The sequence below is a fragment of the Tribolium castaneum genome, chromosome 5 (assembly GCF_031307605.1).
Source record: "Tribolium castaneum strain GA2 chromosome 5, icTriCast1.1, whole genome shotgun sequence".
In the NCBI taxonomy this organism is placed as follows: domain Eukaryota; kingdom Metazoa; phylum Arthropoda; class Insecta; order Coleoptera; family Tenebrionidae; genus Tribolium; species Tribolium castaneum.
In genome coordinates, this window is record NC_087398.1 from 15,679,942 (window position 1) to 15,701,046 (window position 21,105).

The 21,105-nt window shown below is 33.0% G+C and overlaps 4 protein-coding genes across 10 annotated transcripts in view; 1 reads left to right on the forward strand and 3 right to left on the reverse strand.

The window, feature by feature from the left end:
• Positions 1-4,000: 4,000 nt before the first annotated feature.
• Positions 4,001-4,882, reverse strand: LOC658790 (dynactin subunit 3). 2 transcript variants are annotated; one of them, XM_965149.4, is made up of 2 exons: positions 4,752-4,882; positions 4,001-4,695 (listed from the first exon to the last, which is right to left on the reverse strand). In XM_965149.4, exon 2 carries the CDS (start codon positions 4,688-4,690, stop codon positions 4,127-4,129), a length of 564 nt encoding a protein of 187 aa, XP_970242.1. In that variant the 5' UTR covers positions 4,691-4,695; positions 4,752-4,882; the 3' UTR covers positions 4,001-4,126. The 2 variants fall into 2 exon arrangements, with proteins under 2 accessions (XP_970242.1, XP_008192912.1); XM_008194690.3 differs by having other exon boundaries at positions 4,001-4,699; positions 4,752-4,850.
• Positions 4,883-5,170: 288 nt separating this feature from the next.
• LOC107397403 (uncharacterized) lies at positions 5,171-8,152 on the forward strand. Of its 3 annotated transcripts, XM_064356740.1 has the most exons (6): positions 5,188-6,053; positions 6,112-6,489; positions 6,542-6,674; positions 6,736-6,927; positions 6,981-7,624; positions 7,688-8,152. In XM_064356740.1, the coding sequence occupies exons 2-6, from the start codon at positions 6,150-6,152 to the stop codon at positions 8,119-8,121; spliced, it is 1,743 nt and encodes a 580-aa protein (XP_064212810.1). In that variant the 5' UTR covers positions 5,188-6,053; positions 6,112-6,149; the 3' UTR covers positions 8,122-8,152. The 3 variants fall into 3 exon arrangements, 1 of the variants encoding a protein (XP_064212810.1); XR_010334210.1 differs by having other exon boundaries at positions 5,171-5,701; positions 5,761-6,053; positions 6,112-6,674; positions 6,981-8,152; XR_010334211.1 differs by having other exon boundaries at positions 5,184-6,053; positions 6,545-6,674; positions 6,981-8,152.
• LOC135266295 (uncharacterized) lies at positions 8,145-9,851 on the reverse strand. Of its 3 annotated transcripts, none has more exons than XR_010334212.1 (5): positions 9,596-9,851; positions 9,350-9,543; positions 9,012-9,299; positions 8,590-8,950; positions 8,145-8,525 (listed from the first exon to the last, which is right to left on the reverse strand). XR_010334212.1 is itself a non-coding variant. In XM_064356741.1 (4 exons), coding segments are annotated over exons 1-4 (1,269 nt in total). In that variant the 5' UTR covers positions 9,597-9,848; the 3' UTR covers positions 8,145-8,161. The 3 variants fall into 3 exon arrangements, 1 of the variants encoding a protein (XP_064212811.1); XR_010334213.1 differs by having other exon boundaries at positions 9,192-9,299; positions 9,596-9,848; XM_064356741.1 differs by having other exon boundaries at positions 8,590-9,299; positions 9,596-9,848.
• Positions 9,852-13,142: 3,291 nt separating this feature from the next.
• The window catches only part of LOC658865 (uncharacterized), a 46,202-nt gene continuing 38,239 nt past the window's right edge, over positions 13,143-21,105 (reverse strand). For both annotated transcript variants that reach the window (XM_008194691.3, XM_965217.4), the window contains 7 exons: positions 20,963-21,047; positions 20,675-20,911; positions 18,954-19,096; positions 18,654-18,903; positions 15,460-15,915; positions 14,125-14,270; positions 13,143-13,825 (listed from right to left, as the gene is read on the reverse strand). In XM_008194691.3, coding sequence (XP_008192913.1) covers positions 13,640-13,825; positions 14,125-14,270; positions 15,460-15,915; positions 18,654-18,903; positions 18,954-19,096; positions 20,675-20,911; positions 20,963-21,047 — 1,503 coding nt within the window. In that variant the 3' untranslated portion in view covers positions 13,143-13,639. The remainder of the gene's footprint in view (positions 13,826-14,124; positions 14,271-15,459; positions 15,916-18,653; positions 18,904-18,953; positions 19,097-20,674; positions 20,912-20,962; positions 21,048-21,105) is intronic.

The window sequence follows — 21,105 nt, forward strand, 5'->3', positions numbered from 1 at the left end:
TTTTTCTGAATAATTACTCAGAAAGTGTACATAATTTGTGTTTTATTTAAAAAAAGTAATGTTTGCCCTAAAAGGCTTTAAAGTGTCATACTTTAAATATAGTTGCTCTATTTTGCTTTATTTGCACTAGATTTACCAATAAATGTATACCTCATTCTTTTTTAAAATCAATTGTCAATGTCAAAAAGTTTGAAATTATGTTGGAACCCTGCGACATTGCCATAGAAACGAAACCTGGACAACAAATTCTAAATGGAGTTGCCAACGTTGAAACAATTTGACAATTGATTTTAATTCCGGATGGATGATGTCAGAACTCAACTTTGGTTTTTCTTATGGACGCCATATTTAATACTTGTATTTTTGAAAAGTATTTTTATTCTCGATTACAACGATGTATCACAGGATAAGGTCATATCGTACATGCTAATCAAAATGGAGAAAAAAGCATTTTTGCGAAGAGTGCTTTGGAAAACACGTCAACAATTTTATTTTTAAACAAACTAGATTTTAGAGGTTTAATTGAATTTGGTTCAAATTTTCGCCAAGCTTACTTATTTAAAAACTAAACGACATAATAAGCTAGAATTTTATTCTTCCCAAAACAAAACAACACAAAGTTATAAAAATTGTGCTCGCATACCTATTAATAGAACTCAAAATCTAGTTTGTTAAATTTTTGGCGTTTTTTCCAAAGCACTCTTTGCATAAGCGATTTTCTTTTAATTTTAATCAGCTAGTAAGATTCGATCATATGATGTGATACATCGTTGTAATCAGGAACAAAAAGATTTTTCAAAAACACAAGTATCAAATATCGCGTCCGTAAGAAAAACCAAAGTTGAGTATTGTAACTCTGACATTAAGATTGCCTTAAAAAAGACGATGACAGATTTAGATTTCTTGTAAAAAAATGCCTGAAAAAGGTCCTATTTAAAAACGGCTAGTTCTTTTGGTTTTCGCTTAAAAAAATAAAAACAAAAATTACAAAATTTTCATTTTTCTCAATAATTCAAAAACTAAAAATGACACATTACATTTTCTTTCAGATGTTCAGCATAAAAATGCACAACTTTGCCCTAATTTAACCGACCTTCGTATCTCTTATAATAACTGAGATCCCCATGGTGGAGCTCAAAAAACGGTCAACCTGTAAAAAAAACTCAAGCTTGTGTATAAACGTTAAAATCTACATTTATTGGTGAAGTTTTGCGCAATTTTAGTTTTCCAAAATTTTTCAAAAAACGTTTTTTTCATAATGAAGGCAATTCCAAATAAAAAAGCGACCTACAAATTCGAATTCAGCAGGAAATTTTACATAAGAATTAGTTTTCAGTAATCTGAATCTTTAGCTTGAAACTTAAAGGAAATGATATGTGTGGTAAAAGAATTCCAAAACGTCATGAAAAATAAAAATCCACATTACAACAAATAATCATTCAACTTAGACTATTTGTTCGTGAACTGCTGCTTTAACTACAACCATTACCTACTGTTACCTTGTGCTTCACCTTAAGTCTTAATCATGACAATTAATTCATTATTTCAACAACTGCTGTAGTCCATGGATATAAATTTGGTGAAAAACCTCCACAAAACACAAATAAATCACACTCGCTCGAAACGCTTTCGGCTGAAGTGATCAAGCAGAGAACCATCGGATTTAAATTTTGATCAAAATTAAAGCCAAATGTAATGATGACAGTGTCAAAACTATGAATTGACGTTTTTCACTGTCGTGGTTACAATATTCTTATTTGTAGCAACAATTAAATTTTATTTTAACAGAAAGTGTTCCAGTGACCCTCAAACCTTGTGCCAATACTTCGAAGTTAAATAACATTCTCAAAAGTAACAGTTCCTTAAGGTTTTTTTTCAGTTACCATTTACACACGCTTTTGACACCAGGTAAAGTTTCGACTCCTAGACCGTAAACACTCTGTATACTATTGTTAGAGCGACTTTGTGAAAATTGAATTGTAAATTAACATTTTGTAGTCTGTATAGAATGCTTTAGTTATGAATTAACCTATTTTTTGAGCGGAATTTTGTAAAATCACCTACAGTCAGTAAATTTTTTAACACATCAGTAACCCTAAAGTTCAGATTTCTATCGTTCGATATTTCTGTATTGTAATTTTTAAATAAAATCGTGAAATATTAGATAATCATAAAGATTATCATTGCATAAAGCAATGTGAAGATGTTGGATAAAATTTTGTAGGATCAGTATGACACACTCGGAATACGCCTCGTGCGCTATCTTTCTTTAACTACATATTAACCATTAAAAAATGCATTACTTGCCACATAAATAACTATTTTCTTTTTTTTTTTTTCTTTTTTTCTGACGACCAATTTTTTTCCGTATTAATTGTTGCCCTTTTATTTCCAATTTTTCTGAATGTTTTTGAACAGGGATCTGGTTAATGTTGCAAGATTTGTTATTTCCGTTAACTAGATTAAAAAAATAATCTGAAGTGCCAAAACTTAAACTTTTTAAAAACTTAACATTGAAGAGCTTACACCTCTCTCAAAAAGAGGCTCAAACAATTTTTTGTCATAGGAAATTTTAACTCCGTTTGATGTCTTTTGTCACTTCCCAAGAAATTGTTTGAGGTTTTTGAATAATCCTGTATAGTTTTTTACGGGGTAGTGCGAACTACGAAGGACAATAATTTAGGAAACGAAACGAGATACAAAATCGCAGGATTTTCTGAACCCAAAAAAAATAGTACGCCAGAGTAAAATGAGGGCGCTTCGAGCGTTATTCTGTCTCGGTGTCAAATCGTTTTAATTTAATTGAAATTCAACCAGTTCACTAATTACTTGGAAAAAAATGCAGAAATGTTGCGTTTTGCATTCTCAATAGACTGAGAAAAACTGAGGACTAACATTTTCATGGGAAACATGAGAAAAAAAATATTTAAAATTTACGCTTCGTACCGTATTTTTCAAAACGCTGCAAATGCGGTTAAAGATACGAGAAAACTGTTTGGAAGAAAGTTGTAGATACGAGAAAACTGTTTGGAAGAAAGTTGTAGAGAATTAAATTTCCTTTAAAAAAGTCAGGGAGACCATATCTTTATCTTCAACGGTTTAGGCTTTGAAGACATTCAAAGATGCTCAAGCGACGGATTTCCTTCATTTTGTTGGCGGTGTATGGGAAAGTGAATTTATACCCACACCGTTGAAGATAGAAATATGGTGTTGCGGACTTTTTTGTAGTAAATTTAATTCTCTACAACGTCGTTCCTTACACTTTTTTGTATCTTGAACCCTATTCGCAGCGTTTAAATAAATATGTGACGGTGCCCAAAAATTATCGCTTAGAATTATCATTTTGCGCCCTTATATTTTGCAAACGCAGCGAATACGGTTGAAGATACAAAAAAGTAAAAGGAACGAGGTTGTTGAGAATTCAGTTTTCTACAAAAAAGTCCGCGACACCATATGTCCATATGTCTATCTTCAAGGGTTTTGGTATAAATTCATTTTCCAATATTTGACCACCGCCGAAATGAAGGAAATCCATCGCTTGAGCATTTTTGAATGACTCTGGGGCCTATATTGTTGAAAATAGGGATATGGTCTCGCAGTCTTTTTGAAAGGAAATTTAATTCTCTACAACTTTCCTCTAAACATGATTCTTGTATCTGTAACTGTATTTGCAGCGTTTTGAAAAATATAGGACAGAGTCCAAATTGGTAAAACCTTGAAATTTTTTTAATTATAGTTTAGATATAATGTTTGCACTATTTTTATCTCCTATTATTGAGAATTTGATGCTCTGTCTGCCTGTATTTTTTTATTCGCCTTGTGCTAACCGTTATTTAATTACAACTATTTTTATAAACGTATTGCTCTGAAAACTTAGACGGTAATCAAAGCCCGGTAATGGAACAACTACGCCTCTGTCGACATTAGCGGAACTATCGAGGACGGGGACGTTTTATTTGTACGTCGTTTCATATCATATCTGTAGTGCGAACAAAACAAATACTATTTTAACGTGATTTATTGACAACTCGGGTTTTAAAGTACAATTCAAAGATTAAACAAATACAAAACCAACACAATTTAACTCAGGTAGTACACTTAAGTAATAATGTAAGAAAAACAAGAATTATTCTTCAGTAACAAATTTGGGCAACAGAGCCACCTCTAAATCAGTAATGGCCTTATCTAACTGAGAAAACAACACTTTAATTGTAGAGATTATATCATTGTATTGTTGCAACGCACTGACAGTTTTTTTGGTAACTTCCTGACTCTCTTCAAATATTTTCAAATTCGACACAGCTAAACTTTCTAATTTATCAGTCAGCTCCGTAACTTTAATGATACTACTCGAATCAGTGTAAGGAGTTAAACTTTCAAACGTCGAAATCAACTTCACCGTGTCTTTCAATTCCGGGTACAATTCCAACAAATAGTGTCGTTTCGCCTCAACTTCTAACTCATTTTCTCCATTACTTGGATCAAGATATTCGTTAATTGTGGTCATATGCTGTAAGATTGAGGTGATTGCTTCTCGACAACTGAGAGCCGAACTGATCATTGTTTGGGTTAGGAGTAACAAATGGGTGATTTCTTGCGTCTTGTCGTCGGACGCAAAATTGGGGTTTTTGGGGAGAACTTGCAGCTCGAGGGCTGCAATACGTTTCTCCAGAACGTCCAGCGAGTCCATTTTACCTAGCTCAAAAAACAACAAAATCAAGCTCAACGTGCAATAAACGGGAAATAAATACCTCAAAACGGCGTTTTAAGCCAAATTTTGCAATTTGTTGACAATCGGATGACAGCGATAAGTGACACTTGACAGGTATGCGCTTGCGTCATGTGCTTTGCAACCGAAGCGCGTCAAATTTGAATTTTAAAGGCATTGGCAACTTATTTTTCCTGTTTTATGTTTTAAAGGAAATTGAAAATATCGTTCGTTCTGCAGGTTTTTTTCTAATTTTTGTGATGAAAAATAAGTGATAACAAAATCCTGACAGATGATTGAACATTTTTCACACATCTTCCACAAAATCATAAATTAAATACATTCTCGACAAATTTCTGTTCTAATTTTGTCTGGAAAATTTCAAGAAATTTTGTCATGTTTTGATAAACTTTGTCAGTGTCACTTAAAATTAAAAAATCATTTGATCTTTAAATTAGACCAAATGCCATTACTAAATGTCCGATAGGTGGTTATAACGTCAACTTTAAACCGAAATAACTTGAGTTAGAGAGCAGATACTAAGAAACGGTTTTCACTACTGTAATAATCGTTTTTCTACTTCGGTTTCGTACTGAGGTCATTACAATACGCGATTTGCGATTTGCTTATCGTACCTAATATCTAACGCAGTGCTATAATAATTACACTAAAAACCAGGGTAATTTAGTTGGATAATGTTAACAACCTAGTTGTTTGATAATTATATGAGAGAACTGTCATTGTCAATCGGGACCTCTTTCAAGTGCATAATTTAATCAAATTAATCAAATACGAACGAGGCTGTTGTATCATTCCTGATATCTTCGAACCCTCTTCGAACACCATTTGAAGCAGAAAGGTAGTAGAAAGTAGTTTCGTAGTAGAAGTAGAAAAAATTTTGTATGATATCTTGTTTATAAGGCATTTTGTCGCACTTACACTATTATCGCTATTTTGCATAATTAAGATATGCTCATTTTCATCGTTGGAGGGGTAATTTTGTGGTTAACTATTTCATTGCATGATTAATATTTAATTTAACTTCTATACAGGTTGTCCCTGCGAGTTGCTAAAGTCCATTAGTCACCTTTAAATGTTAGAAAAGTAATAACTTTTTTTCCTAACCCATAAATACGCGCTATCAGTGTGACGTAGACATTTGAGGTAGGTCAGCACCTTAAAGCTAAACAATCGCCATTTTCAATGCTTTTCTTATGGGCATTTAAAAGTTTTTCGTATTTCTTTAATGCTAGAAGTGTAGGAACATTACTTTTACAGAGAAATGATAGCTATGAAAAATGCAATGTCGTTTCTTAAAGATTTTAGCAACTGAGCTAATATTTCTGTAAGTTGAACACATAAATCCTTTTCTAACCTAACTTTTTTCAAACTTCAAAATTCAGTTTTTCTTAATTTGGACATCATATTGATGTAAATTATTATGTGGCCTTTTAAAACTGAGGGAAAAATGGTTTGCCACACTAATGACATTGGATTTCTTCTGAATGACGAATTCATGGGGTGCAACCGGCGCAACCCCAATAAACGGGTTGTTTTCTGTCCCCCTCCCCCATCACGAGGGATGAATAGCAGGTATACGAGGGTAGAGGGTTCAGGCACATACATGGTTGAAAGTAGTACGGGTTGTGAGTTCTGTGCTTCTTTCGTGAGTGTCTTTTGTTATCGTGTTTTTTCCGATCGTTCTCCATATCTTCGTGTTCTTGAATTTTTAAAATTCTGTTTTTCCAAGACATTATCTCATTTTTGTGGTACATCATTAGGTATGATTTGTGAATAATATTTTGTTGCGATACTTTGATAGTTCATGTGTAGTAGGTTTTTACATCACAACTATGGGAATGTGTTGGGCTCCAGATTGCAAACACTATAGTACTCGCGATAAATGCCATTTTTTTAGTTTTCCTAAGTCGGGAAAAGAACGAGCACTATGGAAAAAATTGTTGAGGTAATTTTTAATAGATGTTTTGATATTAATTTTTAATTGCTTGTTTCATTGTTAAATGTAGAAGAGATGTAGAACCCGGACCAGGAGCCTACGTTTGCAGCTGCCATTTTCGGGATGGAAGAAAGGAAAATGGTCCTGAATTATTTTTGCACAATATCGCAAAAAGAGCCTATTTTCAAGTGGAATCTCCAGAAAAAAAAAAGATGAAAAAACAAGGACTCCCTTCTTGTTCTAGTTCCGCTGAATCATTAAGGTAAAAAGTGAATCCTAGTTTTAAATTGATTTACAATTTGATCATTTGAATAGTGTTGATATACCGGAAGAAACAGTACCATCGACAATGAATTTAGAGGAAGTGCCATCGACGTCTACAGCCGTAGTTGCAGCACCAGCAGATATAATTCAAGATGCTCCGTTAGAATCTATGGGTGTGCAAGCACCCTTGGTGTCACATGCGGCTCTTGAAGCAGAAATGTATTTTCTCAAAAAGGAAAATGCTGAACTTAAAGCAAAAATACAATATCTGACAGTACGATTTTGCTATGAAAATGTTCAAGGAAATGACAAACTCATTGTTTTATATACCGGTCTTCCCAATAGCCAGATTTTCGAAGCATTGTTTCACTTAATCGAAAAGTTGGACATAAAATATTACCACAAATGGACAGTCCAAAAGTTAACTAGAATTGACCAACTCTTTTTAACCCTAGTAAAATTACGACTCAATTTCCCTCAACTTGATTTGGCGCAACGCTTTGGGGTTGCCCAAAGCACAGTTTCTAATATTATTTTAACATTTGTCCATGTAATATATGAAATTTTATATAAACAGTTTATGACGACAATGCCTTCGCGCGAAAAAAATAAATCTTGCTTGCCAACATGTTTTAGCAATTTTACTAATTGTAGAGCAGTTCTAGATTGTACCGAAATTTTCACTGTGGTATCACGTAAGTCTATGTCAACACAGAAATTAACATATAGTACTTACAAACATCATAATACTTTCAAAGGGCTAATTGGAGTTGCACCCAATGGTGTCATCACATTTGTAAGTGATTTATACGTGGGATCAACTTCTGATCAAAAAGTTGTTTTAAATTGTGGAATAATCGACATGTTAAAAACTGGAGATATGATTTTAGCCGATAAGGGATTTTTGATCCAAAATATTCTGCCACCAGGGGTCACTTTGAATATTCCACCTTTTTTATCAAATGTCCAATTTACACCAGAGCAAGTTAAGTGTACCGAAAATATTGCACGTGCAAGAATACACGTCGAAAGGGCAATACGCCGATTAAAATGTTATCATATTTTAAATTTTTTGCCAGAGTCTTTGTGCCACTATGGAGATATTGTTTTTAAAGCGACTGCCGCTTTAACAAACCTCCAATTTCCATTAATTAAAGAGGTAGCAGAATTGTTTCAGGATTGTGATGATTAAAATAATGTAAAATAAAAACCATCTATTTATATACAGTTTATTATTGTGAAATAAAGGAAATATATTGGTCAAGATAAAATTCTTTTAAAATATTGATATTTTCTGACCACCCCGGATCTTTTTCAATTTGAAATATCTCTGTGCACTTTGGTGTCCACACGACAAAGTAGCAGATACTTCGACCAGTGATGTGCATTTGCCCCTGTACTTGGTGGTAATAATTGTGATTGCTGTTAAGATTAATGTCCTCATTTTCATCCCTCCAATAAAAATATTTTTTATCCTTCAGGGCTTCAGACAAACTGTCAGTGTCCCTATATTTATATGGGCATTTAATTTCGAGAATCCCATCTTCTTCCACTAATCCATCAGGACTTGCTCCCAAAAAGCCTGATTCTTCCAACCTACAAAAAAAAGTAATATTACATTATTCATCTAAGTTATACGTGTTAATTATTTTCGACCTACCAAAATCCCGTCTCTTGGACTTTAAGATTCGTCGCTTCTTCAAATTCTCTGAGCGCTGTCTTCTCGTGGGTCTTACCCCACTGCACAGCAGCAACCCTGTCAAGCGAATAGCCTTCCGCCAAATTTTTAAATAAAGAGGGTGGGAATCTTCGTCTACTGCAAGCAGATAGTACCATGCCAAACCTGCTGGCCGTTAAACGATGTTTCCTTGCTACATGCCAATTTTCGTTAACATGTTGGCCCCGAGTGCACGCCTCAACCAGTTTAATGCGTGCCTCATCTATTCTGCACTTCTCCAAAAGAAACTTTTGTTTGTCTATGGCCTGCACGTATTCTAAGCTTTGTAGAATTTCTTCGATATCTGCAATAATTTTTCTGGCTTCTTCACTTGCTTCTGGTCTTAGGAGCCAAGTGAAGCCCACCACATTCGTGACGCCTATTTCGGCACGGAACTGAATAATTTCGTCCTCAGTAGAGGACCTAGACAGTGCCGTATAGTTTGATAATTTCGGCTTGTAAACATCAGCTAACTTAATGACTTCTGTTTGTGGTGTTGTTTTTGATGGGGCACTCCACTGACACTCAATGTCAGTAGCACTTACATTATAATGAGCATAATATAATGCTGCAGCCATATGATGGCAAGCCACGTTGCCCCTTGGGCAGGTACAATGTGCCGTCTTAACCCCTTCTTCTAGGTCATATGAAATCTAAAACACACTTTGTAGAAGAAATGTCTAACAGTTAAATAAATACAAACCTCCACAGTATAATTTAGCTTTTTCATGCTCGGTAGAACTTCTGCAGAAATTCTCATCGGTTGTACTGTGCCATCAAACCTAAATTTGGTGACGTGACCGCTGGTAAAAGCATTTTCTCCCCGAACTAAAAAGCGATTACCGTCCCCAAAAAATTTCGCAATAAAGTGAAACTTAACAATGTGCTTTTCTGCCACTAAAATGCATAAATATAATAGTTTCTCAAAGTATAATTAAAGCTTACTCACTTTCTCACCGACAACGTGGTTCCCTGTATTCTTTTATAAAGTTCGTATTTTCACAAAAAGTCACTTCTAAATTAAATTAAAGTCTCTAGTGGCACAAATTACACCCGCTGCAGCTATTTGACACGTTATTAACGCACAAACACAACCAAAAAACCGAAAAACGTATTACACCACATGTAAAAGACTGGTTGTTTAGCTTTGAGCAACTGACCTACCGTAATAAGAGTGGGGAGGTGACGTCACGACTGATAGCGCGTATACTAATCCCCTGCTTCACCTAAAAGTATTTTCAAATAAACAGGTTGTTTCGGAAAATACCTACAATACAAACTTACAATGGAGCACCCTACATTTTTTTGTATTTTTAGATGTAGCTTTTAAAACTAATGACTTAGATCTAAATTTTTATTGGTTGATTTTGTTCAGTTTCTGAAATATTTTAATTTTTTTAACAAAAACAAGCTCTTTTTAAAAATGTATAACTCCGAATCTAAGACTCCTAGAAAAGTCGGACTTTCACCACTTTAAAGAGGAGAGTTCAAACTTAAGTCCTGTATTAATTGATTGGTGCAATGCAATGAGGAACGTTTTAGATACTTTTTCCGTCATGCATTTTTCTCTCAGAACTGCGTTAAAAGCAAATTGCAAAGTCAGGTAGACTAAAATACCTGTGTTATTTCAAACAATCAAACTTCATTGAAATCTTAAGAAGTGATTGTTAGTTCACTACTATGTTTATTTTTTTGCAATTGTAGACCTTTTTCAAAGATAAGCTTTGTTTTCTACAAAAAAATATTGTTCAAATAACTAACAGACGATTTTTGAATCGTTGGTAAAATCGACTCTAAGAAATTATTTTTGGTTTACTATTTTTTTTTGCAATCGAAAGCTTTTTTGATAACCTTTATTTTCTGCAAAAACTGGAAAATACCGGTTAATTATTCACTAAAAAAACATTCGTCTAAGATCGAGCCAAAATACATATTTTGAGAAAACCAAAAATTTTGTAAGCTTCTAAGAACTAATTGTCGAGTTACTGCTTTTTACAATCTTAGGCCTATTTGAAAACCTTTGTTTTCTGTAACAACCAAGTAGCAAAAGATCGATTAAAATTAAGTACGTAGTTAATATTAATATAGGGTGGCATTTTAGATTTTACACATATTAAAAAGTAACAAAGCAAATATATTCTAATTATTTTCTTTATTAAACACTAATAGAGAAGCAATGTGAATGAAAGATAGTATATTAAGAGTATTAAGTATCGGGGACGGTTTTACCGAATTTATCGATCGAAGACAATTATTGTCTGAGATCGGTAATCCTTTAGGCGGCCCCGAGAACTGTCAAAATGATAAAAAAACATGTGTTTTTTACTTTTATACATATCCCAAAATCGACAACAATTTTCAATCGGAAACTTTTAATTTTTTTAAAGATTTATTAAATAATATCAAAATTGTTAAGGCAGCAGGTTATGTTTACCGGTCCAAGGCGTCGGTAAGTAGTTTTGTCGGCGCCTTGGACGTAGCACCTAGTAAAGACCACGTAATATCTCGGAAACAGGCGATTGGTAAACAACCAAATAGAGCTCACTCGTGCAATAAATATATAAACACTCTTTAAGATTCGCTCTAAGATTCTTTTCAAAATACAAAGCGATCAAAAAGTCCTTCTTGCAAGTAGGCGTATTAATGAGAACGTGTGTCCGGTGTCGTGTATTAGTTCATCATGGTGTCAAATTTTAAGCTAAAATTACCTCAAACCTAATACTAGTTGTAAATTTGTAACACAAATAACACCAGAAAGCTACACGACCCGTAAATGGTGTTTATGGAGTAAAAATGGATTCCAACAATAAATTAATTTGCTTAATTTTTTGACATTTTTCCTTTAACATTAGGCTTGATTCTTTAATTTCTAAGCTTACTTGATAAAAGGACTTTTTGATCGCTTTGTACTTCTCTACTTTCGTTTCGAATCTTTTTATAAACCTTAGTATATTGTTTCTGTACTTTTCTGGAAGTTATTATATAAAACCATTTTAGGTTTTTTATTAAGACTTCTATAAATGCTTCTTTAGAATAAATTATTATTTGCTAGACTACTAAAAATATTCACACTTATTCTCTTTTGAATTTACTTTGAATGTTTGGTTTAGAATTTTTCCAGATTTTTTTATTGTTTCTGTGATCTTATCTACGTACAATTTTTTAAGCTTCTGTGATTTTTTTCCTGAAGCCGTTTCTAATAAATCTGAAATCTGGATCTTCCTTTGGTTTGTTTATAATTTCTTTATAAGTAATTTTTTTCTAAATACTTTTTTACACAATTATTTTTCTACAAAATCTCTTCTAGATTACATCGGCATCTTTTCAAAATTTTTTGATAGTTTCGTTTAGAATTTTTCCAGTTTATGTTTTAGCATTGTTTTTGTAGTCTTCTCTACATTTTTTAAGATTGTATTCTCTGTTCCTTATCTAAGATCGTTTCTAAATCTCAAATCTGGATCTGTTGTCAGATTCTTTTACAAATCCTTTAGAATTCTTTAGAAGAATAGAGTGTTATACTAAAAAATTAAAATTTTTATATGGATAGCCAACAACAAAATAGGCGACCCACATTTTTTTATTTTAACCAAAGCTCTACCGTTTTTGAGAAAAATAATTGAAAAGGTGAAAATTCCTGGCCTGACGTCAGCAATGTTCATTTTTGAATCAGCCAGTCATAGAACTTGAGATAGAAAACTTGCCAATAAAGATAGCTTGAAAGACGTACGTCTGTACTTTACTTCTGCCTCTGTTGATTTACATACGAATTCAGATGTGCTGTAGGAGCAGTCATTTTACCAAAACACAAACTCCTGCAAAATATTAGCACACAACACAGTCACAACCGGCAACTTGCAGTTTTGACATTTGTATTTGACGTTTACCAGCCCAAACGTAGGTCGTAGCGTTAATTGTATGCAGCGAAAGACTGACGAATCATTAGTCGAGACATTGCTTACGTCACAGAGCAAATTTTCTATTATTACTAAAAAAGTACCGATTTAAAAAAACTCAGACCGATATTACTAGACATCATTTTGTGTCTACTTTCAGAATCTGCAATTTCCAAAAACTTTTACTTTCGAGTATAACACTCCATTATGTTTTAAACACTTCTAGATTCCAAATTTCTAATTCTCTTTTAAATTCCAATTTCCGTCTTTTAAAAATTCTTTTTACATTTGTTTAGAATTTTTCCAGATTGTTTAGCATTTTTCCCCAACTCTTATTTAGAGTTTTCTTAATTAGATTCTTCCCTGATTCATTTCGAAAGCTGTACGTAGATCTGAAATATGGTAAATATGTTCATAAATTCTTGTGTAGATTCTTCTTTGGAATCACTGTGTAAATTATAGTATAAACACTTTTTTTTAAATATTTTTAAATACACCATGGTGGCAACAAATGAAGTTTTTGGTAACTAAATTAAAGATGCATTTAGACTTCCATAGCTTAATGTCCAGTAATGTATGATAAAAGTTTATTAAAAGTCAAAAAATTGTTGTTTAGTTTATTTAGATAAAATTTAACACTACAACACTAACGAAGATTGGTTTGTTACTACATAATAAAAAATGTATTTACATGGTCTTTACCGTCACGTATGCTTGGCACAAGAATGTGTGACTAGCGAAAACGTACAAAAAGACAGCTTGTATTTTTTCTCTCTAAATTTATTGGACGGATTTGGACCTCGAACTAATAGAATGACGTAAGAAATGAGATAACAGGAATAAAATAAAAATAATAATAGAGTAACTTAACTATACAATATTTACAATAATTAAAAATGGTACCAAAATACTCGCGTAACGGTATTTAAAATTAAAACTAAACCACATACTACAAATCGGTTAATTTTACTGACTAGTTTCCATTTTTGCGGTGAAGTAAAAATGGAAGTTAGTTGTCTTCTGCATTGAGCTAAATATGCGATAAAATTATTTCGTAAAACTAGTGTATAATATATTACAGAGTCTATACAAAATCACGATTACGCATTCCTTGATGGCTTTTGTCCTATTGTATTTATCACCCATCTTCTCATTTTGTCATTGATTGAAGTGTAAATGGCTGGGTGTTTACTTCTTGCACAATTATCGTGATGGCTGAGGATGCCCTGCAGCTCCCACGTGCCGCTGCTGTCTGAGAAGCACATCAAGGGGGCCCCTTCATCATTCTAAAAACATATGTGAAAAGTTATGGAAAAATAGTTTTGTCCAACGAGTGTAATGTTTGCCAAAACGAGTGAGCGCGAGCGGAGCGCACAAGTTTTGCGAGTTAAACAATAATAATAATAATTTATTACATACATAATTTTTCCTAATTCCGTCGAGAATAAAAAATTTATTCCTGCAATTTTGTTTAAAAAAAGTAGACAAAACAATTAGCAATTAGTGACGTTAAATTACACGTAAAATCAAACATTTGGTAACGGGATTAGGAAACAATTGTTTTCTAACTTTGAAAACAACTCACATAACATGGGGTTTTCTCAGAATCGGTATAACCGGCACATATCTTGTCTTTGCTCATTAAACCATTGTAGTGTTTGGTAGAGTTGCACTCCTCGGAGTCAATTATTGGGACGGGAAGATAGTGTAAATATTGATTTTTGTTCGGTTCTGCAAAAAAGGTAGTATATTAAAAAAGTTGTTCCTAATTGCAAATTTTTGCTTTAATAACGTTCCGTAACGAGTCTTTTACACAATTTTTTCAGCGTTGCTATTTTTATGAACCAGCTCAAAAGAAGAAAGTATGTACTTTAGTGCTTTACCATCTTTTTTAAGGATTACACTCGAATTAAGTTAAATGAAAAAATAGGTATCTTAAAAAAATTATTAACAATTTTTTTTTAAATGGACCACCCATGCTTTTTTTTGCATTTAGCATTTTACAGTTCAAATAACGAGTGTGTTTAAAAACATAAATATATACAATATATCCAAAAATGGTTGTTCATCAAGTCATCTATGAAATTTGAACATAATGTGCCGCTTAATTTAAATTGTAAATGCCGTCCAAGCCCGTCAACGTAACAAATCCGTCAAAATAATACAAAAAGGGTTCAAATCCAAAAACAACAATCACGGAAATATAAAACACAAATCAAGACAAACCCTAGACTTATAACAAATTTGCCGAAAAATGCAAAAAAGTGAATAGAAAGCTAATTCAAAAATTTGACAGAGAAACTACAATAGTCATTTAAACCATCGCCGGCTTTATAGAATGACACTTTCTCTCGCCTGGGCATTTGTCAAGTTCAAGTGATTCCCGATAGAGCTCCAATTCGCGCGGAATATTTGACACATCGTGCTTTTGACGGTAAATTGTTTTTCAAAACTTCAAAATATCCTTTGCATATCTTGTTTTGTTGTATTCTTCGTGTCAAGATTTTGTTAGTTTCGTTTTCCTTTGTTGATTTAGTTAGTTCGTATTTCGTTGTTCTTGCATTTAAAAATTGTCATTGTTGACAGCTCATTAATAACTTGACACGTTGAGCAGTTGACAACAGAAGTTGACAACAGAAGTTGACGAACTACACATAGCAATGCGCGGAATTCAGGAATCACTGTCTCAATGCATTTTTTACGAAATGCCCAGGTGGGATATTCATACATTTCATTAAGGAGGCGGTGACTTAAACAAAGCGGCAGATTGAATTTGAATTCCATAGTCAACATGATGAACAACCATTTTTGAACACATTGTATATTTAAAAGTGTATCCATCAATTACTGGTTAACAAAATTAAATTCAACGCACAACGTAGAGAATCGCAGTTAAACAAGAAATTTTGTTAGAATTTACCTCCGGGTTTGCTGACTCCCCAACCGGCAATGACACACAACTGTCTTGGTTCAATATCTTTGTCAGGCAAGCACATAGCACTCACATTCCTGGTCATTGTTAGCGGTTTGCTAAGTTCGACCAAAACAGCGTCATTTGCGAACTCAAATTGCGAGTACTTGGCTTGTGGATGCGAGACAATTCGTTTGATTTGTCCCACTTGTGTAGTTGAATTATCCAAGTTACTGAAAAAGTTGGTGCTTCCGGCGTACAAAATCCAATCATTTGGAACCAAAGAACCAGAAACACAAGAATGACTAGCCATAGCCCAAACTGGAGTCAAGAGAGTGGCCGTGCATTGGAGATTCAGTTTTTGGTTGTAGAGAAGAGTCAAACTGGGCCATTGTGTATCAGCTCCTCGGTTTCCGCCAATAATTCGCGCTGATTGGACGTCGACACTCGAGTGACTACCGCAAGCTAAAATAAATAGAATACAATTACAAATTAATTGAACAGTGGAAATAAATACACAGTGGAAATAATAAATAATTAAATGCACCTTAAAAGTAAATAAATGTACAGTGAATACAAAAAGGCTTTCATTTCAAAAGTGAACACAGGACAGTCTAAATAACTTTTTATTTTAAGCAACCTGTCGGTTATCATTGCGAGGGGAGGTTGAAAACTAACATTACTCGTAGGTACATTTTAGGTTCCATCCACTTGTTGCTCTTATGTACCGGGTGAGTCAAGTTTTACACTCAGGCACTTTACACCTCTTTGTAATTTATCTAAAATTCTAAAAAAATCGTATGTGATTTTATTGTATAGAAGAAAGTTTTGACCAATTTTTAAAATGTTTACTTGTATGGTGTGTTTTTTTCACTTTCGCGTAGTTAACTACAATCTAATGTCAACGATTTTTTGTCTATAGTTGTATTTTGAGGTAGTGCATCAAAGTGTCTAATTAAATTTTCGAGAAAATGTGTCGTTGATTTTTAATTTGCGTTTTGATATGGGGGCAGCTTTTTTGCCATGAATTCTGGTAGAATTGTAAATCACTTCCACAAAAGGTCTCCATCAGGGTAGTGGTTTTCAAAAATTTATTGTATTTGTCGTAAAATTGGCACGCGATCATTGTCGGGTGTAAAGGTTGAGGCAGCTGGTAAGAATTTTTCAGGCCCGGATTCTCGTTTATTTTTTCTGTTTACTGCAAATGGAATGTTAATCTTTGAATCTTGCGGCAAGGGTTCATGGAAATTTTAAACGAAGAATTCGTTTATTCTTAAACCAAAATAGTCATTAATTTGAACATCTGATGTAATGTTATAATAAAACATTTTTAACACGGTACTGTGCTTATTCCGGTCCTGGCTTTAAAACCGCCCGATGGGACCGTGCCGCTAGTCATAAAATTTCTGCAGTCAATACTGTTATTGGGGTAGGTAGTGGATCCTTTTGTGGCGGAGATTTATTAAATTATTACTACTTAATCTAGTCGCTTATAAATTAGACTGAAATTCCCAATGAATAATATCAAAATGGCTTTTAATCAAATTCTAACGATTTTTTTTAGTCAAATTTTTGCAGAATAATTTTATTTCGCATTTTCTATCCATTGATGTAAAAATCCGCCAATGTGATTTTTTAATCATATGCTTTTTTCCGAGGTTTATTAATTAATAATTAATAATTTTTTCCCCAAGCGAGATTGCAGTGCAGTGGAGTATATTTATTTTTTTTTTTTCTCTCTTATAAGAGGTGTAAAGTGCCTGAGTGTAAAACTTTCATAAGACTAGTCTTCAAGCACGAAAGGCATTAGCCACGAGTTTTTTGAAAGGATGAGTACTTCAAGACATTATGAAACGAGTTTTTATACTATTTTTTGTAATTTGTCCCCTTTTTGCCGTTTATAAACAAAAATTGTAATTTTAATCTATTGAGGGGTTTTTGTGGGTAATATCTCAATTTTGAAAGTAAAAAATTGATTTAAAATTTTCGTTTTATCCAGATTCGGTCAAAAAACAAGAGTATGGATGATAATAAAGGTAATCTTGCAAGAACGTTCTTGAAATTTGTGAAAATGGCAAAAATACGGTCGCGAATTTGTTAGCTGCCAACCTAAAAATTTTTGTAAAATGTTTCGTCAAATCATTACTAATAATGTCATCGCACTTGCATGAAATTACGTCAAATTACAAAAAAAAATAATTTTGAAATTATGTGTTTTAGAAAGATGTTGAACATCTTTGATTATATCTTTAATTGAAAGTATAAATTACATTAGCTATTATTTTTTTAAGTGCATGAATAATTTATAACAACTAATTTTGAAAGAAAATGCGACGTTGTCTTTTTTATAGTTTTAAAACAGCTAACAGCTTATTACATTTTTGACGTTACATTTACTTGGCAATTCGTCATAGTACGGGTTCAGTTACCAACCTTTGCTAATAAAAATTTGCGTTTCATAAAAAGCGTCTTTATGAAACGTAAAGTGACTGCATAAAGTTGTTCTTAGAAATGCAAAGTAGAAAAAAATTGATTTATTTTATAGGTATTAATAATGTTGTTGTTTATTCCATAGATACGAGTAGAGGTAATACACCTTTATTCTACAAGTGGTTACTTTGGTAGTACATTATTTGATTAATAGTTATTTTCTTATCTTACTCGATAGAATAAAGTGACCTTTGGGTGACTTTTTTATTCTATCGGTGAAAAAATTAAACAAAAACTCTCCGTTCTCCGTTCCTTCTTCGTTCCATAGACACATCACTTACAGATAATGAACAACTTTTCTTTACTTGTACAATAAAGTACAATGTATTTTTTAATTATTCTCATCTAGTCGTCTGTGAATTTCTCAAGTAAAATCAGAAAATGCGGCTTCATATAACTAATGAAAGGCATTTAGACATCGAATATTACCATTCTCCATTTATTAAGACTCCAATTGGTAAATTTAGAAATAAGCTTCGATAATAAAAGTGTCTTGTAACAATTTAGTTGCATTTTAACAAAATTTTCAGAAGAAATTAATTGAAATGAATTGACAGATGTGACATTTATCGACAGAGGATTCAATTGAGCAGAGCGGCACAAATTTTTTTACATATAAACCAATTGCAAAGTTAACTAGATGAGAATCATTTAAAAACGCATTGTACTATTTCTTATTACCTACCGATAGAAAACAAATCGATCAAACTTACAGAATTCTTGGCAAGTGATTGAAACGATGAATTCGCACGAATCTACTTTTTGGAGTTGGGACAATATTGGCGATCTTACGACTGCTTGTGGTATTAATTTGTAGTATTCCTTAAACATTGCTTCGGGTGCTTCAAGTGTTTCTGTGGAAGATGCGCCACCATAGCCCATTTGGCGGCAAACGAGATCAGAATGGGTTTGGTTCCAGTTGTCGGAACAAACAGGAGACCATGTCGTGTTCATAACGTTGATCTGAAAGTATTGAGTTATTTTTTTTTTAATGATTTTTGTGTAAGTCTCACTTGTAAGTATTTCTTGTCGTGGTCAAATCGCAGACAATTCCATTCGTCTGAGTTATCGGCGCAATCTTTGATTCCGTCACATGTTTGGTCTTTTTTGATACAACCACCACCGATGGCACACTTGAATTCGTCACTTGTACATTCTAAAAAAAAAAAAAAATAATAAAAGTATACCTAATTTAATTCGCAGCTACAATTTAATTCGATTATTCAAAAATTTCCGAACCACCCAAACTACATCTCATTATTCATTAACGCCCTTATCTAATAAAAAAGTACAACTTAGGTTTCTTTTTTACTGGCACCATTAAAAGTTGTTAGCTGATTCACTTTTTGACTTATTTTTAAAAAATTGTCATAATACTTAAAATTTTGGAAAAACTCAAATAAACCTGAACCAAAAAACCTGAAAGTCCGAACAACATCAAAAAATAAATTAAAAAAAAGTATAATCTGTAGAGATCTCATACTAAAAACCAAGCCAAAAACTAAAAATTTGTAAGCATCAAAGTTCTAACTGAAACTGAAACTGAGGTTAACAGATCAAAATTGACAAATCTAAAAAAATCAAACCTAAGAAAAATAAAAATTGTACATTCTACATTTTCATCACAAATAATTTGGCTGCCTTCCTTGAACTTAAAAATTTTATTTAAATTTCGTTCGAATTTGTAGATGGTTCCCCGACTAAGCGAAATATAGGTGTTTTTTTTAAAACGAGCCATTCTAAATATTTCATAAAATAAACAAAAAATTAGAAAATCTTGAGTCAGGTCAATTTTTATTTTCAGGGGGACACCTTTTAGTGTACTTTCCAAAGCTGTAACACCAACCACCTTTTTAATATAGTAACAACTGCTTTAAAATTTTAAATGGCATGACTCTATTTATGATACTTCAAATGAAAGGTATTTTGACCAGAAATATAGTTGTGTGATTTTTTTGAGTTTCAATAATTTTTTATAAAGTTACATGGTAATACATGATTCTTTACCAAAAAGTCGACTATGTAATTTAAATTCAATGTACCGCTTCCTTCAAATGATTACTGTAGTTTCTGAGAAATGTCATCGCTGTTAAATTTTAATTTAGTTGTTTCCTCATTTTTATACATTTTTCGGCAATGTTGTTTCTATTGTAGGGTTTGTCTTGATTTGTGTTTTACATTGATATGCTTACTTGAGTTGTTTGAGCTGTCGTTTTTCTGTTTGAAGCATTTTTGCTGCCACTTCTGACAGAATTCACAATTTCAATGTAGCGGACATCACGTTTATAATTCATAGGTGACATTTACAATGATTTGTTCTGCTATTCTGCTAAATCTTGTTCTGCGTAATGTAAATAAGAATACACAAAACTTAAAAAAAAATTACACAGCCGAATTCCAGGTCAAAATAACTTTCACTTCAGGTATTACAATGGGGTGATGCCATTTAAAATTTTTAAGGGGTTGTTTGTATTATAAAGGAAGTTGGTGCTACAATTTTTATTAAAAATAGATTAAAAGGTGTCTTCCTTTAAATAAAAATTGACCTGTCTCGGGATTTTTTTAATTTTTTGCTTATTTGCGGAGATATTCAGGTTGGCTCGTTTTTAAAAAATCATCCTGTATTGTAGCTAGAAAATTGAAGAATGCAATCCAAAACTAAACATTTAATAATTTGAACTCGTACTTATTGCCACATTAATTTTTCATTTTACTTTAACACTCATTGGCTTACCGCAAGATTTTTCATCTTCCGCATTCATGCAATCGGCCTTTCCGTCGCACTTCCAACTCTTTGGTACGCATGTATTTTGTTCCAAACACTGGAACGAGTGCTCGTTGCACATTGACGGACAATTAAACTCATCTGACCCGTCAGGACATTGCGCCCTTCCGTCGCATTTCCAGTGCACTGGCAAGCAACGGCTGCCCTGACCGCAAGAAAATTCATCGAATCGGCAAATCCAATGTTCTGAAACCAGAATTTGTTTTCCTTGCTACACTCTTAAATGATATAACTTACCACAAATCGTTTCGTCGCTACCGTCGTTACAGTTCTGGATGCCGTCGCAAACGAGGTGTCGCTTCAAACACTGACCACTGGCGCACTAAATGCAAACAATTAGATTTTTGTTGTTGGTTGATTAAAATTTGTTAGATATGTGG

What these genes read in the sequence shown, in the direction of transcription:
- LOC658790 (XM_965149.4), bottom strand. Translation starts at nt 4,690, where the DNA reads ATGGACTCGCTGGACGTTCTGGAGAAACGTATTGCAGCCCTCGAGCTG.
- LOC107397403 (XM_064356740.1), top strand. Translation starts at nt 6,150, where the DNA reads ATGTGGCCTTTTAAAACTGAGGGAAAAATGGTTTGCCACACTAATGAC. An exon ending in CTATGGAAAAAATTGTTGAG is followed by an intron (nt 6,675 to 6,735) that starts GTAATTTTTAAT and finishes TGTTAAATGTAG; the next exon opens with AAGAGATGTAGAACCCGGAC. An exon ending in AGTTCCGCTGAATCATTAAG is followed by an intron (nt 6,928 to 6,980) that starts GTAAAAAGTGAA and finishes TCATTTGAATAG; the next exon opens with TGTTGATATACCGGAAGAAA.
- LOC135266295 (XM_064356741.1), bottom strand. An exon ending in AGCTAAATTATACTGTGGAG is followed by an intron (nt 9,300 to 9,349) that starts GTTTGTATTTAT and finishes AGTGTGTTTTAG; the next exon opens with ATTTCATATGACCTAGAAGA. An exon ending in GTCCAAGAGACGGGATTTTG is followed by an intron (nt 8,526 to 8,589) that starts GTAGGTCGAAAA and finishes TTTTTTTTGTAG; the next exon opens with GTTGGAAGAATCAGGCTTTT.